Here is a 17,697-nt window from a genome sequence, read left to right on the forward strand (position 1 = left end):
TACAACATTGTGTTACCAAACTGAGATAAATTTCACATATACAATGTCTCACAAAAGTGAGTACACCCCTCACTCATCAGCAACCATTTTAGTATATTTTCAAGAGACAATAGTATAGAAATTAAACTTTATTCTTTATATATTTTAGAGTAGTCAATGTGCTTGTATAGCAGTACAGATTTACTGAATGTCCTCTGATTGTAACTCAGTATACAGCCATTAAAACTGGTGAGTACAAAAAAAGTGAGTACACCCTAAATAATAACGGCTGTACGTTGTTTAAACATGCAAAGCCACATGCCCTATTTATCATTGACAGAACCACACAAATGTACAGTGAGGAAAATAAGTATTTGAACACTCTGCTATTTTGCAAGTTCTCCCACTTAGAAATCATGGAGGGGTCTGAAATTGTCATCGTAGGTGCATGTCCACTGTGAGAGACATAATCTAAAAAAAAAATCCAGAAATCACAATATATGATTTTTAAACTATTTATTTGTATGATACAGCTGCAAATAAGTATTTGAACACCTGTCTATCAGCTAGAATTCTGACCCTCAAAGACCTGTAAGTCTCTCTTTAAAATGTCCACCTCCACTACATTTATTATCCTAAATTAGATGCACCTGTTTGAGGTCGTTAGCTGCATAAAGACACCTGTCCACCCCATACAATCAGTAAGAATCCAACTACTAACATGGCCAAGACCAAAGAGCTGTCCAAAGACACTAGAGACAAAAATGTACACCTCCACAAGGCTGGAAAGGGCTACAGCGAAATTGCCAAGCAGCTTGGTGAAAAAAGTTCCACTGTTGGAGCAATCATTAGAAAATGGAAGAAGCTAAACATGACTGTCAGTCTCCCTCGGACTGGGGCTCCATGCAAGATCTTACTTCCTGGGGTCTCAATGATCCTAAGGAAGGTGAGAAATCAGCCCAGAACTACACGGGAGGAGCTGGTCAATGACCTGAAAAGAGCTGAGACCACCGTTTCCAAGGTTACTGTTGGTAATACACTAAGACGTCATAGTTTGAAATCATGCATGGCACGGAAGGTTCCCCTGCTTAAACCAGCACATGTCCAGGCACATCTTAAGTTTGCCAATGACCATTTGGATGATCCAGAGGAGTCATGGGAGAAAGTCATGTGGTCAGATGAGACCAAAATAGAACTTTTGGGTCATAATTCCACTAAACGTTTTTGAAGGAAGAAGAATGATGAGTACCATCCCAAGAACACCATCCCTACTGTGAAGCATGGGGGTGGTAGCATCATGCTTTGGGGTGTTTTTCTGCACATGGGACAGGGCGACTGCACTGTATTAAGGAGAGGATGACCGGGGCCTTGTATTGCGAGATTTTGGGGAGCAACCTCCTTCCCTCAGTTAGAGCATTAAAGATGGGTCGATGCTGGGTCTTCCAACATGACAATGACCCGAAGCACACAGCCAGGATAACCAAGGAATGGCTCTGTAAGAAGCATATCAAGGTTCTGGCGTGGCCTAGCCAGTCTCCAGACCTAAACCCAATAGAGAATCTTTTCTCTGTGTTTCTCAGCGACAGGCCAGAAACCGGACTGATCTAAAGAAGATCTGTGTGGAGGAGTGGGCCAAAATCCCTCCTGCAGTGTGTGCAAACCTGGTGAAAAACTACAGGAAACATTTGACCTCTATAATTGCAAACAAAGGCTACTGTACCAAATATTAACATTGACTTTCTCACGTGTTCAAATACTTATTTGCAGCTGTATCATACAAATAAATAGTTAAAAAATCATACATTGTGATTTCTGGATTTTTTTTTTTAGATTATGTCTCTCACAGTGGACATGCACATACAATGACAATTTCAGACCCTCTATGATTTCTAAGTGGGAGAACTTGCAAAATAGCAGGGTGTTCAAATACTTATTTTCCTCACTGTATTTATCTTGTACACTGATGCTGCCACCACCATGCTTGACTGTAGGCAAGACAGAATTTTCTTGGTTCTCCTCAACAGGGCATCACCACACATGCTGGATAATCAGATGGTCAGCCAAACAAGTTATCTTAATCTCATCAGACCACAGAACATGGCTCCAATAATCCATGCCTTGGACCGGTTTTATTCAGCATACAGTTTGTGGGCTTTCTTGTGAGAGCTTTAGAAGAGGCTCCTTCTGGGACGATGGCATGCAAACCGACTTCTGCTTGTACAACCTCTAAAGCAATGCTGCAGCTCTCATCCGTCTGTTTTTTGAACCAGCTTCTGCACCTGACACACAGCACGAGGACACGACTTCTTTGATGGACCCTTGTGAGGTCTGGAAAACCTCTGTATGACCCTGACCACTGTACTGTAACTCAGATTCAGGGTGTTGCTGATCTTCTTATCGCCTCGGCATCTTTGTGGAGAGCAACAATTTTAATTCTCAAATCCTCAGACAGTCTTTACCATGAGGTGCCATGTTGAAAAGTGGTCAGTATGAGAGAATCGACTCAAAGCATCAAATTGTAACTGCTCTAATACACAAAACCCAAATTTGTATGGTTCTGTCAAGCAGATAAAAACATGAACATGATGAATTGGACATGTGACTTTGCATTGTTACACCACGTAGCTGTTATCACTTTTTGTTGCCTGTTATTCAAACAATAATGTCTGTAAGTTGTTATTTTCAGAGGACAGTTAATCTGTACTGCTATATAAACTGCTACTCAAATATATCTACGTTTCATTTCAGTAGTATTGTCCCTTGAGAAGATACTAAAATGGCTGCACTTACTTGGCTGCACTTCCAAATCCATCAGCCTGGTGTGCAGTAATATTAGAGGATGTCTGGCACATGGCTTTTGAAATTAATATACAATCTGTTAAAAACAAAGGTAGCACACTGTGTAAAATCTAAACAAAAACAGAATGAAATGATTTGCAAATCTTATATACCCATATTTTATCACTATAAAACATAGAAATCACATCAAAATTTTAAGCTGAGGAAATGATCCATTTTAAGGAAAAATGGGGTAATTTTGAATTTGATGTCTGCTGCATGTCTAAAAATAAAATTGGACAGGGCAACAAAAACCTGGATAAGTAAGAATTGCCAAAAAGAAACACTTGGAGGAATATTTTTTGTAACTACTGAGGTTGATTGACAGCAGGTAAGTAAGATCATTGGGGATATAGTCAGAAGTTTTAAATCAATAGTTTCTCACTTTCTATTGATAACTCTATAATCTGCTCATCTTCTCAGGTTAAGAGTCTGTGTGTTGTGCTAGTACATTGTCCTTTGAAAAGCATGTGATCAATATTATTCAGTTTGCGTAATTCCATCTTCGGAACATCAGCCAGTTTTGTCTGTTCCTCACATCCAATTCCACAGCTTTTCTTGTACATGCTCTAGTTACCTCATTCATTGATTGTTGTAACTCTCTTCTGTTTGGGTTTCCTCACAAACTTATTCATAACCATTAATTGGTCCAGAACTCAGCTGCCTGTATACTTCTAGAGTAGTGCCTACTAGAACCTCCTTTATCAAGCAGATCTCCCCTGTTCTTTATCATCAAAACTGACTTCCTGTCAAATATTGAATAAATACAAGATTCTGCTTCTCACTTTCAAAGCACTTTATAATCTTGCACCATCATACATCTCTGACCTGCTTCATACCTACACCCCAAATCACACTCTCAGATCTTTCTCATTGATTTTCCCTCACTGTACTTTCTGTCCATTGCTGCTTCTCATCTCTGGAATTATCTTCCACAATCAATATGAGAAAGTAATTGTAACTGTCTGACCACTTTTTAATTCTGCCTCAAAACTCATCTGTTTAAATGAATCTTTTCTCATTAATTTAGCAGTTAACTGTCAGTTAGCATGGGTGTGACTGGTTGAGTGACTGGGTTGGAGGACCTAAATTCAGGATGCCACAGGAGTAAGGTGAAAAACAGGCTTTAATGAGGCAACAAACTGAGCAATTGGGAAAGGCAACAACAAAGTTCAATAAACATTCCAGGGTTGAAAACACAGGGAAACAGGGTGATGCAAGAAAAGACAAAAACAAAATCGAAAACAGTCCAAAAAATCCAATAGCCAGCAAACTGATCAAAAAGTGCAGAGAAAAACGCAAACCAAAAACAGTCCAGAGTTCAAAACCAAAACAGAGCAAAACAGGGAAGGAGGAGAAACAAATACAGGTACAGGAGCTGGAAAATGCTGGAAAGGCACGATAATCCATACCGAAAGTCAAGTGCCAGCGGCGGACACAGCGGGGCTTGAGGCGAACTGCCACTGGGTAAAACTTTGGTTGGGTCCCTGAATTGCCGGTCTGAGGCAGAGCAAGCCCATCGCTTCAATACATCCGCTGGGTCCATCTTTTGGCCAGATTTTTGGAACCAGAAGTGCGTGCCGCAAAACCGGAAGATACTAACATTAACTCGCTGTTTGTTGTTTGATTTTATGATTTCACTTTACTGTACGGTGTTTTAAAATAAAATGTATTATTAATATTATTATTATAAAAAGTGTATCTTAGAGAGTGTGTGATTCCCTATATGCAGGGAAAGAGAAAACAGAGGGGGATGAACTGCCAGAGAAATAGGGTATGACAAAAAATACATGGAGACATAGCAAGCAAAGTAGCAAAAGAATCACACGGCAAAATTAAGACAAAGCCGGAACACAACACAAAAAACAAGCTAAGAAGAAAAAGAAAGGGGAAAAAGCATAGGCATAGAAACTAGAAGATATCACAACTTACAAAACCATGAAGAGGGACTTGGGACAGCAGGCAAACAAAGAAAGGGCTAGACATAAACAAAACCCAGGCGAGGAACAAAGAAAATGCCATGACGTAAATAGTTCATTTGTCAGATAAACGAAAATGGTGGCGCTCTAGCGACCTTGAATCAAATCAAATTTTATTTGTCACATACACATACATACAGAGTACGACATGCAGTGAAATGCTTTTTACGACGGTCCAGCATGAGAAAATATGATGGGGAGAAAATTAAAACCAAGAAAAAAAGAAGGCAGATAAATAAATAGTATAAACTATATAAAATATAAAATATATAAAGACAGGCTTTGAAAGCTGGAACCTGGAACCACAGGAAGAGAATTTTAGTAGCGAACCATGGAACATGGGATTGATGTATAATGAGCTAGGTAACTGTAATTGGTCGGTGACCAGGTTTACTTCATTAACAGTCCAATGTAGCATTGGGGTAGTTTCCTGGACTCCAGTAGTAAGGGCAAGTTTTGGGATGACAGACATACTTTTATTACTGTTGAGAAGCGGCGACAAGTTTAGAGCGGGCTCTCCTGTCCAGGTCTGGACATCCCCTGGGCAGAGGAACACAGGGTGTTGTGCCATGCACCTGAGGGTGGTCTCTTAATCTCTCTTAATTGCCAATAGAAATTGGCAAACCCCAGGAACTGTTGGACCTACTTGACCATAATAAGAGTGGGCTACTTGGTAACTGCTCAAACTTTTTTAGGTTCCATCTGGACACTGCCCTGGGAGATGATAAGACCCAAGAACTGGACACGAGGCACATGAAACTCACACTTTTTAGCTTTGATGTACAGATTATCATTGAGAAGAGTTTGAGAACGCTTGACATGTTGCACATGCTCCAGCAGAGATCTTGAGAATGTCAAGATGTACTCGATATAGACAAACACAAACTTATTAAGCATATCCCGGAGAACGTCAATGATAAGTGTCTGGAGGACCACAGGAGCGTTATTCAGGCCAAACAGCATCACCTGGTACTCATAGTGTCCAGACCGAGTATTGAAGGCTACCACTTGTTCCCGATGTCACATGTGTACCAGATGGTTGGATTGTGAAGATTCAACTCAGTACAGAAGGAGGCCCTCAGGTTGTCTGGTGCATTAATGCAGCAATCATTTAGATATGTGTTTAAGGACAGGCACAGTAATAAAAATGAATGACTTAAAAAACAGGCAGAAACAGTAGATACATAGACCTGTGAAAGCCTTGATGGATCTGTAGTTAGTTATAGATAGTGATCTGCATCTATAGTTTCTGCTCTCACTTACTGCTTACTTTTTTTTTTTTACTTACTCATTTTATTTTTAATTTTTTTTAATTTTGATTTATTTTTTGATTAATTTTTTTTGCAAAACCAGTGTAGAAAGCATTGAACACATGTAAAAGAGTCAGGGCATGTGCTGTAGTATACGTGTTGGTACTCTTTGGGCGTAGGCTTTTTAAAATGTGCTTTCCAAATCTTAATAATAAAATCTGCCGGTAGGTAAAGAGTCTCTTGCTTGCTGATGCTCTCTACAGTTCCGTGTGCGTCAGAGTTTTAATGTGTGGAAGTTGAGAGCAGAAAATCTTGATTAGATGCCAGTAATCACACTCAGATTTGTTTATAATAATACATACACTTCTGCTTTGCTCTTATGAGAACAGTCTTTAATTGTATCTGCTACAAGAACCATTCCAACTCAGCAGATCTGTCTGGCACTTCTCAAGACACCCATCTCTCCATTAAGCAAATAATAATGCACACATATTTTACAATGATTAAAAGATCCAAGGCTCTTATGCCAAAAAGCTTGTCATCTCAGTACTGTACATTAGGCAGGAGTATGTCAGGCAATGTTTGTAATTGTTATTGTGATAAACATGTTCCATACAAAAATCTATTAGATAAAAATATATTTAAAAACTGCAAATTTGTTTGTGAATTCACAATGTGACAGTCATGCTCAATACCATCTTGTAACCATCTTTGAACAGTTACTCAGCATCCATGTCCTTAAATACTAAAGTGGGACCTTCTTGAAGTAAAATTTGAATTTAGTATGTTCTGGACATGAGAGCAAAACTTCAAATCTTAACATCACTTCACAGAGGAGAATTTGTTTTGGCATCATGAACAACAGTCCAGATTGTATTATAGGGCACTGGTTAAGGAATTTGCACCGGAAGATAAGCTACATGTTTTACAAACCATGTCAAGATGTTAATTCAATTAAATTTGTTTATTTGTATTGCGCTTTTTACGATGAAAATTGTTTCAAAGCAGCTTTACACAGATAATGTGGCGATAGAAATGAATAAGATGTTCTTTATAAGTGTAAGTTTGTCCCTGATGAACAAGCCAGTGGTGACTGTGGTGAGGGAAAAACTCCCTGAGATGCAGAAGGAAGAACCCTTGAAAGGAACCAGACTCAAGATGGAACCTCATCCTCATCTGGGTGACACCAAATGTTCATTTATTACAGATAAAAGACTTTGAGGTGCAGTGATGGTGATCAGAAGCAAACTGTAGTCCTGAGTCACTGTAGCAGACTGTTGACATTAACAGTCCAAATCCAAATCTTCAAAGCTCCTGTTCTTACTCTGTAATTAAATGGATTTCCAGAGCGTTGAGAGAGAGAGAGAGAGAGAGAGAGAGAGAGAGAGAGAGAGAGAGAGAGAAGAGGAGTGACAGGAAAAGAAGGATATGGATTATTAAGTCTCCTTATTGTTGTATGAAAGTTAAGGTGACAGTCAGGACTCCGGCAAGATTCACTATGGCAGCATAACTAAAAGGGAGAAGCAGAAGGAAACACAGACATGAGGGATCTCTGGGATAAGATACGACCCACCACACCACCATCAACAAACCTGAGTAAACGTGTGAGAGTGAGGAGACGACAGCATCCAAATATCCCAGTTCACCAAACACTCCATATCCATGATCCCTCCAGATCTGCTCCTTTACCTCACAAACACCTACTGACTAAAGACTCCACTAAATAAATATCTGTTCAGCCTCGACTTGAACACTGAGACTGTGTCTGAGTCCTGAACACTGATTGGAAGGTTGTCCCATAACTGTGGGGTTTATAAGAGAAATATCTGCCCCCTGCTGGAGTCTTCATTATTTGAGGTACCAACAAATAGCCTGCACCTTTTGATCTAAGTAGGCGTGGAGGATCATACTGGTACAGAAGTTCACTCAGATGCTGCGGCGTGAGAGCGTTAAGTGCTTTATACGTCAGTAGTAGTATTTTATAATCAGTGTGAGATGTAATTGGGAGCAGTGTAGGTGATTAAAACAGGGCTGATGTGATCATATGTTCTAGATCTAGTGAGGACTCTTGCTGCTGCATTCTGAACTATCTGAAGCTTATTTCTGCACTTACTCCAACACCCAGACAGTAAAGCGTTACAGTAGTCTAATCTAGATGTTACAAAAGCATCAACTAGTTTTTTTGCATCCTATAATGACATCATATTTCTAAATTTAGCAATATTTCTAAGGTGAAAGAAGGAGATCCTGGTGATATTATTCACATGAGCCTCAAAGGAAAGACTCGGGTCAATAATCACACCGAGGTCTTTGACTGCTGTACACACTGAAACAGAAACACCATCCAGAGATGCTACGGAATCAGAAAGTTTACTTCTACCTGCATGTGGTCCTAGTAAAAGTACTTCCGTCTTATGTGAGTTGAGCAGAAGGAAGTTATCAAGCATCCACTGTCTAATGTCCTTTACACACTCCTCAACATTGTTAAGCTGATCTCTCTCATCTGGCTTTGCTGAAATATACAGCTGTGTATCATCAGCATAGCAATGGAAGCGAATACCATGTTAATGTATAATTTCACCAGCATATATAAAAAGAAAAGCAGTGGGCCTAAGACAGATCCTTGCAGAACACCAAACTTTACCTTAGAAAGTGTGGAGAACTCACCATTTACATCAACAAACTGATAGCGATCAGTCAAAAAAGACCTGAGCCAGGAGAGAGCTGTTCCCTTTATTCCAACAATGTTCTCAAGTTCAGCAAGCAGGAGATTATGATCACTGGTGTGAAAAGCTGCACTGAGGTCGAGCAAAACAAGTAAAGAGACAAAACCCTGATCAGAGGCCAATAACAGTCATTTACCACCTTAACTAGCGCCGTCTCTGTGCTATGATGAGGCCGAAATCCTGACCAGTGCTAATGGAAGAATTTATTAATTTTAAAACAGGTTTAATTACCTCTGGAATTATCTGTTTGAAGAAACTTGTAGGCGAGGGATCGAGAATGCAGGTTGATCATTTTGATGAGGAAATAAAATAAATAAGTCATTCTCTTGAATAGGAGTAAAACTTTGTAATTGATTGTCTGTTATAATGACACTGCTGTCTACAGGGTTATTTATAAAATAGTTTGGATTTATATTAATTGTCTGGATTTCTTGCCTGATGTTTTCAACTTTATTATTAAAAAAGTTCATGAAATCATTACTACCTATTGATGGTGTGGATGTGAGTGCAGTGCTTTTATTTCTTGTTCATTTTGCTACCGTGCTGAATAAAAATCTAGGATTGTGCTTGTTATTTTCTATGAGGGTGGAGAAATATGCTGATCTAGCAGCACTAAGATTCTCTAGAACTCAGGAGATTCTCCTTTCATGCTATTTGAAATACTGTCAATTTGGTTTGAGGCCATTTACGTTCTAATTTCCGAGTGGAAATTACGCACATGTACTCCGTCTTACTCCTACTGACTTTCAATCCCCTTCTCTCCAGCGTGTACCTCCACCTCTCCAGGCTCTTCTCAACCTGCTCACTACTCTCACCACAAATAACAATATCATCCACAAACATCATAGTCCAGGGAGACTCCTGTCTGACCTCCTCCGTCAGCCTGTCCATCACCACTGCAAACAGGAAAGGACTTAGGGCCGATCCTTGATGCAGTCCAACCTTCACCTTGAACCAGTCTGTAGTTCCTTCTGCACAATTCACTGCTGTCACACTGTCCTCATACATGTCCTGCACCACCCTCGCATACTTCTCTGACACACCAGACTTCCTCATACAGTACCACAACTCCTCTCTCCACCCTGTCGTACGCTTTCTCTAAATCCACAAATACACAATGCAATTCCTTCTGTGCTTCTCTATACTTCTCCATCAACATTCTCAAAGCAAATAAGGCATCTGTGGTGCTCTTCCTCGACATGAAACCATACTGTTGCTCACAGATGGTCACCTCTCCTCTCAGCCTGGCTTCCACTACTCTTTCCCATAACTTAATGGTGTGACTGATCAACTTTATTCCCCTGTAGTTACTGCAGGTCTGCACATCTCCCTTATGCTTAAAGATCAGTACCAGCACACTCCTTCTCCATTCCTCAGGCATCCTCTCACCTTCTAGAATCTTGTTAAACAATCTGGTTAAAAACTCCACTGCATCTCTCCTAAACATCTCCATGCTTCTACCAGTATGTCATCTTGTCCAACCGACTTTCCACTCTTCATCCTCCTAATCGCTGCTCTCACTTCCTCTTTACTAATCCTATCTACTTCCTGCTTCACTAACGCCACATCATCCAACCTTCTCTCTCTTTGATTTTCCTCGTGCTCAAAATACTCCCTCCATCTTCTCAACACACTCTTCTCACTAGTCAACACATTTCCATCTCCATCCTTTATTGCTCTTACTTGCAACACATCCTTCCCAGCTTGGTCCCTCTGCCTGGCCAATTGGTACAAATGACCAAGTCAAAATAATCTACCTTTTATAAAAATGCATAAATAAATATCTATATTTTAAATGTCATGCAATCTGCCCACACTACCTTTGCGATCGACCGGTTGATCGCAATCGATGTATTGGGCACCCCTGATCTAAAGTGTAACAGGACATTGATTCTAGGTATTCAGTGTCCCAGTCGAGCTTTGCGGGGTCAGACAGAGATATAATAATAATATCGACAGTTCTGGAATATTATTGATAAATCTCACTGCTGTAGTTGACGTGAATGTGTAAATTCACGGTAATGAGGTACTAATGCAATGACTGAGGCAAATTTTTAAAAAGATAAGGTAATGTAATAGTTTCAGACTGTTCTATTATGATATATATATATATAATTATAATTATAATTAACTTTATAATAATAATTACTCACAAAGTTTTTCTGTTGGTTGGTCTGTTTTGAATGAGTTTTTAATCGTGTTGAAAAAATTTAACTACATGCTCTCATGAATGCATGCATATGCACACAAATTGGTTATATATAATTTAATAGCTTTATTGTTTTTGTTTTCATAGGGGTGGCATGATTCAAACAGCTGAGCAGTATCAATTTGTGCATCATGTTCTCAGTCTTTATGAAAGACAGCTGACTTGGAAACCAGAGGAATAGCATTTGTCACAGCACACCCAAATCAGTCTATCAACACTTTACATCTGCCTGCACAAGACCTCAACAAGTCAAGCATCTGTTGTGCTCCTGCTAGGCTGTATAACAGTATGATCACATTGTTAACTGTTGGTTTAAACCTGCAAAACTTTAACTCAGGGCTTCAACTCACCAATATACTTCTGTGCCATCAGAATCAGTACTACTTCACAAGGCATCAAGGGGGACCAGGGAATGATCTCAATGGTTAAACTAACAGTAAACTAGGCCTATGCCTAAATGCTGCTCCCAATCCATACCAATACTGACCCTGGCTTGATGCCTAAAGATATTTAATAAATGTGCATTCACTAATCATTTTAATAGAAACACCTGTATTTATGTAGTTAATTAATAAGCCAATCATGTAGCAGCAGCAAATACCATGCAGATACAGATCAAGAGCACCAATTATTGTTTACATCAAACATCAGAAAGGGGAAACGTGATCTTTCTGACTTTAACCGTGGCAGTCTTGATGCCATATGGACTCGTTTGAGTACTTCAGAAATTGCTGATCTTGTAAGATTGTGTTTGCACACAACAGGATCATAAGTTGACACAGAATTGTATAATAACAAAAACAAAAACATTTTGTTTGAGCAACAATTCTGTGGGTAGAAATTAGTTTTTGTTGAGTGAGATCAGAGAAAAATGTCCAGAGCTTCCACAAAAGAAATAGCAATTATTCTAACCACACTTCACAATAGTACTTAACAGACAAGCATCTCAGCATTCATCAGACCTCAAACCTTGGATGTGAATGGGCTGCAACAGCAGAAGGACACATTGGGTTTTTAGTCAGTCAAGAACAAGAACCAGAGCCTAAAGCTAGAGTCTACACAAAAAAATGTTTGAGGGATCAGAGGAGGGTGACCAGACTGGTTTTGTGAAATCCCTACCTCTAACCCTGACAGAAAAGCTATAGTCACTCAAATAAGCACACTCTACAACATTGGTGAACATCACAAATGCACACCAATCTCTGGATGGGTTCACTCCAGATTTTACTCTTTTTGATGGGCTGCTGCTTTATGATTGGCTGATTGATAGCTGCATGGATGTGCAGTGGACAGGTGTCCCTAATAAAATGGAACGCGAGTGATTTTTTGTTTTATTTTTTGTTTGTTTTTGAGAAAGTATGAATCTATAATGAGTTAATGATACCTGAAAACTTTTTTTGGTAGTCTCCCCCAAACTACTATGAAGTGCCTTCAAACAGGATAAAGCTCCAAGTACGTTTAAGTGGTCATTTTTTATTTTAATGAAATAATTAATTGACATGTAATTTCATATATGTCCAGTGTCATAGTTAATTAACCTTAAAAAAATAGCTAGAATTACTGAATCTCTAAAAGTATATATTTGAAATGTAAAATATAAAATGTGTCTGTTTAAAAAAAAAGTATGTTTAAATCATTCAGAAAAATTCAATAGTATTTATACATAATTGCCACCTCATATTACAGTTAGATCAGATTTTCTATTGTACACACAGGCCATTAGTCCCATTATTGAAGGTGAGGAGGAATATTGGAGCCTGTAGAGTTAAAAGTAGGCCGATCTGGAACATATAAAATCTTTTGGCCCTCTTCAAAAAAAAATTGTTCATCTTGTATATATGTTTGCTATTTTCTTGTTTATTCTGAGCGAATTGTCATCCTTCTTTTCATAATGTGAGATGTATGCTTTAAAGTATGACTTTTGGTATTCCTAGAAAATTTTTAAATGTAATGTTGTCTTGTCACATATTAGTCACTCTATTTCCTAATTGAAGAATCATGAATGACCAGATTTATTTAACTGTTTATTTATTTATAGTACAAATATTTTTTCAGTCTCTATTATGCCACTGGTTTAGGTAGATGTGAGGTTTATAGTGTCAAACCTTTTAAAGTCAGCTTCTGGTTTTGGAGGAATTTAAATGTGGAAAGAGTGCAAATTCATTTCAGTATTGTGTATTTTTAAGTGTATGCAAAAACCAATGTCAGTGGTATATATCAAAAGCTGAACATATGCCTGGTCACACCCTATACTTGAGGACAAAAAGAAAAGAATTGCAATCTCAAGGATTTGAAAATTGTCTTAAGTCTTCAAATCATTGTGAATGTGCACAACAAACAACTCATGTATGATTTTGGTTCATGAGAAAAGACTACAAAGTACTACACCTTAATTTAAAAGATCAGTTCAAGCTTTCTGTTTTTTTTTTTTTTGTTGGTAATATTAGATTAATGGAATACAGTAATGTCACATTTTGAAATCTATATCTCAATAATGATATGTACATTGTAAATGGACAGCTTTTTATGTGACACTTATATTCTGCATTATTGATTGGCTTGTGCACAGTAAGCCTCAATTTGGCATAAAAGTCAACCAAAGTTGTAAGATGAAATTTAAGTCTGTACATAGTATTAAGCAAGAATTAAAGTTGAAAAGGAAGAAAATTGTAAATACCAGAGAACTATGTGCGCTATGCATAAATAGTTCTGTGGTTCTTTGCAGCATTTCCTCATATTTAAAACATTATAAAATAAGGCAATCTGTTTTTGATTTAATGTCTAAATTCAGACTTGGCAAAAGCCTGTGTGCAAAATTATTACAACGTAAATTACAAATAATTATAGAACAAACATGCAAACAGTGGTGAGCAAAATCATCTAATTCACACCAATTACATATAAATGAAGCTAAACCCTTTAAACAGTGCAACACGTTAGTATTAATCAGAGCATATCCAGAGATGTATAATTATAGAAACAGGAAGCAGGACAATTTAGTGTCATGTTTATTCAAAATATGAAGCTTATGAGACATAAGTGTGTGTACACACTGATCAGCTACAACATTAATCCCACGGCCATCTAAAGAAAATACCAGTGTTTATTTTGTTACAGTGGCTCCTGGGATTTGTTAGACAGTAAAAGAGCAGTTAATTGTGAACGTTATCTTCAATGCAAGAAACTAGCAAGTCTGACGTTAATATTGGTCAGATAACAGTGTCTAGATGACTGGTTTAGAGCTTCTCCAACACAGCAGGTGTTGTTTTCGGTATGCAGTGGTTTGGTCAAATCCCACTGAAGATCCTGTAGCACAAACTGCTGAAAAACGTTGATGCTGCTTCTAATAATAGTCTGAATAATATGTATTTGGTTATTAAATTTCCAAGGCATGAGAAGACAAAACAGATGGAGTACAAAAGAAACTTTGAGGTTGCAAGAATTATAGTAAGACCAGATACATTTAAGTATTTGGTCAACAGTTCAAAGTTCAATTAAGGTTCCTTTAAAGGAAACTTAAAGGAGAAAAGGTACCTTTAGAAAAACAAATGTTAAGAGACAAAGAAGAATATTATTCCAGAATTAGGTTAAGAATGTCAATAAACAGTTGTGAGGCTGCATGCAATTTTTATTAATAATTTTCTTTTAATAGTCTATTGGACATTTGCATATAATTTTTCAAAAATGCCTCTGTGAAAAAAAACACCTATTTAGTAGAACCAGACTTCTGAACATTTTAAAACAAATAGAAGATTTTACATCCCCCTGATGCATGTAATTTCTTATGTGGAAGAGGAAATATCAACCAGAAAAATCATGAGAACTATATGTTCCCCCGCCTTCTTTTTGATGGTATTTTTGTTTGCATTTTGTTTGTTTTTTGCGTGAAAAGTCTGATTTGTTCTCTTAAAGAGTTACAATGTCGGTCTAACCCGTATTCTACATCTAAAGTACTTTCAAAAGTGTTAAACCCTTTTTAAAAATTAAGGTGACTATTATATTAATAAATTATATTTGTGTGTTATCAAAAAAAGCCACATATTCTATAACAGACAACTTAAAACAGTGTAATGATGGCGGTTAGGGATTTTCTGTAAAAACACACGTATAAGTGACAGAAGGACGCTGTTAGTATTTCCAAGACATTTAGAAAAACCTGCCAATTTTCTTAAAACTGTTTAAACTGTACAATATAATACTGATGTGATTTTTTAAAGAGTTGGTGTGCCAAAATATTAGCTTTTTTTTTTTGTTGTTGTTATTACAAAAACATCTTTGCTTTACTGCTTTATACGTGACTATGAATTTTACATAGTGTATATGTATTTGAAAACTTTCTACAGTAGGAAATGTGTAGGAGACATTATTCAAACAGACTTTAAAATTACTTTTCAAACATTCCCTTGAAGCTTCAAATATTTAGCCTTTATTGAATCTATCTGAATGTATGCTTGCAGTTATTTGTTAATTTACATCATTCATGATGTTTTCTTGATAGAATTCATGCAGCAACTAACCTTTCTAATGATAGAATAATGTGTGGAGAGTAAAGGTCTTGTCCATCCTGCTGTCCATCTGGCTATTATGTAAATAAAAATAAAATCAATAATTTATCAGTGTGTTCTACAACCAAACGCTGTAGATGTAGGTACAGTATGTACATGTGATTATAGATAAACATATATCAAATACATATAAATAACAAAATAAATCTAAATATATTTGACATCCAAAAAGGTGAATAACATTATAATTAATTTATTAAAAATTAGTCTGCAGAGAGATTCTGATTATCAGCTCAGCTATAAATGATAAACTCCAGCTCTAAAATGAAGCCTTTCATTTAATGTTACCTTTTTTTAAAAATTTTATTTTTAGTGATTTTTACCATCTATTTGTCAGTTATACAGTGGCACTTCAGATATGTCCTGCTTGTTATTGTTGTATTTTTCCACACTTTGCGTTCATTTTTAAAACTTTGTTTTCAGTGAAATGTCTTGAGATTTCCTGTAATAAAATGAAGGGTGCTATATAAATAATTATTTGTTTTGTTATTATAGTTTATTATTATTATTATTATTATTATTATTATTATTATTATTATTAGAAGTAGTAACAGTCTTCAAGAGACACACTGGAGAATTTATCAAGCTGACGAGCAACAACATGTAAATATTCCCCTGAAAGCAGATTTTAACTTCAGATACTTTTGTACTTTACCAACAATACTGCAAATAAAAAACATACAGAAAACAGAATAATTTATTACAATTCCTCTCTCTCTCTCTCTCTCTCTCTCTCTCTCTCTCTCTCTCTCTCTCTCTCTCTCTCTCTCTGCAGGCTGAGAGTATTTGGGCGATTTTGTATTTTCTACTGTTCCTTTATCATTTTTGAAAGACGTTTCTTTTTTTTTCTTTTTTTTTACTTTTATTTGGATATTGGTGATGAGGTTGGAGGTGGCATTTGTTAGAGAGTGTTGGTGGTGTGAGTGTGAGGTGGCATTACTTACGGAGAGTGTGGCATCACCTGTGCCCCCCCCCATGGCCTGGCTGTGGAGGCCATTTTCAAGGAAAAAGAACCACCTGAGTTACCTGATTGATAATAGAATAGTGGTGGAGAGAAAGTTTATTGCAGTCTCACTGCTGTTCACCTCAACAATCTGAATAATTGTTTCTAACGAGCCTTTATTTATTCACAATGATGAGATACAGTAGACCTGGAGCTTCTGTATTATTGAAAGTAAGAGTGTAGTGGAGGTGAAGAGAGTTTCTGATAGAGTGATCAACGTTAAGCTGGAAGTTGAAGGGGTGATGATACATGTCATTCGTGTCTATGCTCCACAAGTGGGCTGTGAGATGGAGGAGAAGGAAAAATTCTGGAGTGAGTTAGATGAAGTGGTGGATAGTAAACCTAGGAAAGATTGGTGATTGGGGCAGATTTGGTGATTTTATCCAGATTGTTAAAGTTAGTCTTAGTCTCTTAGTCCTCACCTGGACGCCCACAAACGCAACCACTGCTGCAAATTCCAGTTTTTGAAAGATAAGGGTTAACCAAACCACATGCTGTAAAGCATTTTTGTTTTGTTTTGGTCATTCCTTTGTTTATGCCAGAGTACTCCAGGAGGGAGTATTCTTTGTATCTGTTTTGGAATAAGGCATAAAAAACAACTTGGTGGTAAAAAATTCATATGACTGGTAGAATATAGTGTTACAAAATAATAAGACCACCCACTAAAAACAGTCAAAGACATGCTGAATCTTGTCACCAAACAACCGAAAAGCTGCAGGTGCCGTGAAATAAACAAAAAAATATTAAAAAATAGTTGTTTTAATGAAGATTGCATGAAGCAGCGGTGAGGAAAATGTTCTTACGGGGAGTGATGACAGTGACTGGTGATCTGCACATGGAAGGAAAATTTGAGCCACAATATATTTCCCTTTATAGTTTCATACAATTGTCTAAATGGTTTAATAAAAGAAATGCTTGATAAGTATGTGTGTGTGTGTGTGTGTGTGTGTGTGTGTGTGTGTGTGTGTGTGTGTGTGTGTGTGTGGCTGGCTATCAATATGAATGCAGTTTGTATGAATAGCCAAACATTTATAACAATTGTCTGAGTAGCCAGACACTAATATGAATGCAGACTGTATGAATAGAGAGCGTATGAATGAACACCTGAGTTTAGCAGGTGTCTCTCAAACAGGGGGAGGGAAAAAAAA

The 17,697-nt window shown here is 37.4% G+C and overlaps 1 protein-coding gene across 2 annotated transcripts in view; it reads left to right on the forward strand.

Moving 5' to 3' along the window:
• The window catches only part of ptpn5 (protein tyrosine phosphatase non-receptor type 5), a 60,346-nt gene extending 44,329 nt beyond the window's left edge, over positions 1 to 16,017 (forward strand). For both annotated transcript variants that reach the window (XR_014535010.1, XM_083550130.1), the window contains exon 13: positions 11,069 to 16,017. Coding sequence is in view for 1 of the 2 variants with exons in the window: in XM_083550130.1 (XP_083406256.1) it covers positions 11,069 to 11,162 (94 nt within the window). In the remaining variant the exon portion in view is untranslated. The remainder of the gene's footprint in view (positions 1 to 11,068) is intronic.
• The last annotated feature ends 1,680 nt before the right edge of the window (positions 16,018 to 17,697 follow it).

This window comes from Silurus aristotelis, assembly GCF_946808225.1.
Source record: "Silurus aristotelis genome assembly, chromosome: 9".
Classification (NCBI taxonomy): Eukaryota; Metazoa; Chordata; class Actinopteri; order Siluriformes; family Siluridae; genus Silurus; species Silurus aristotelis.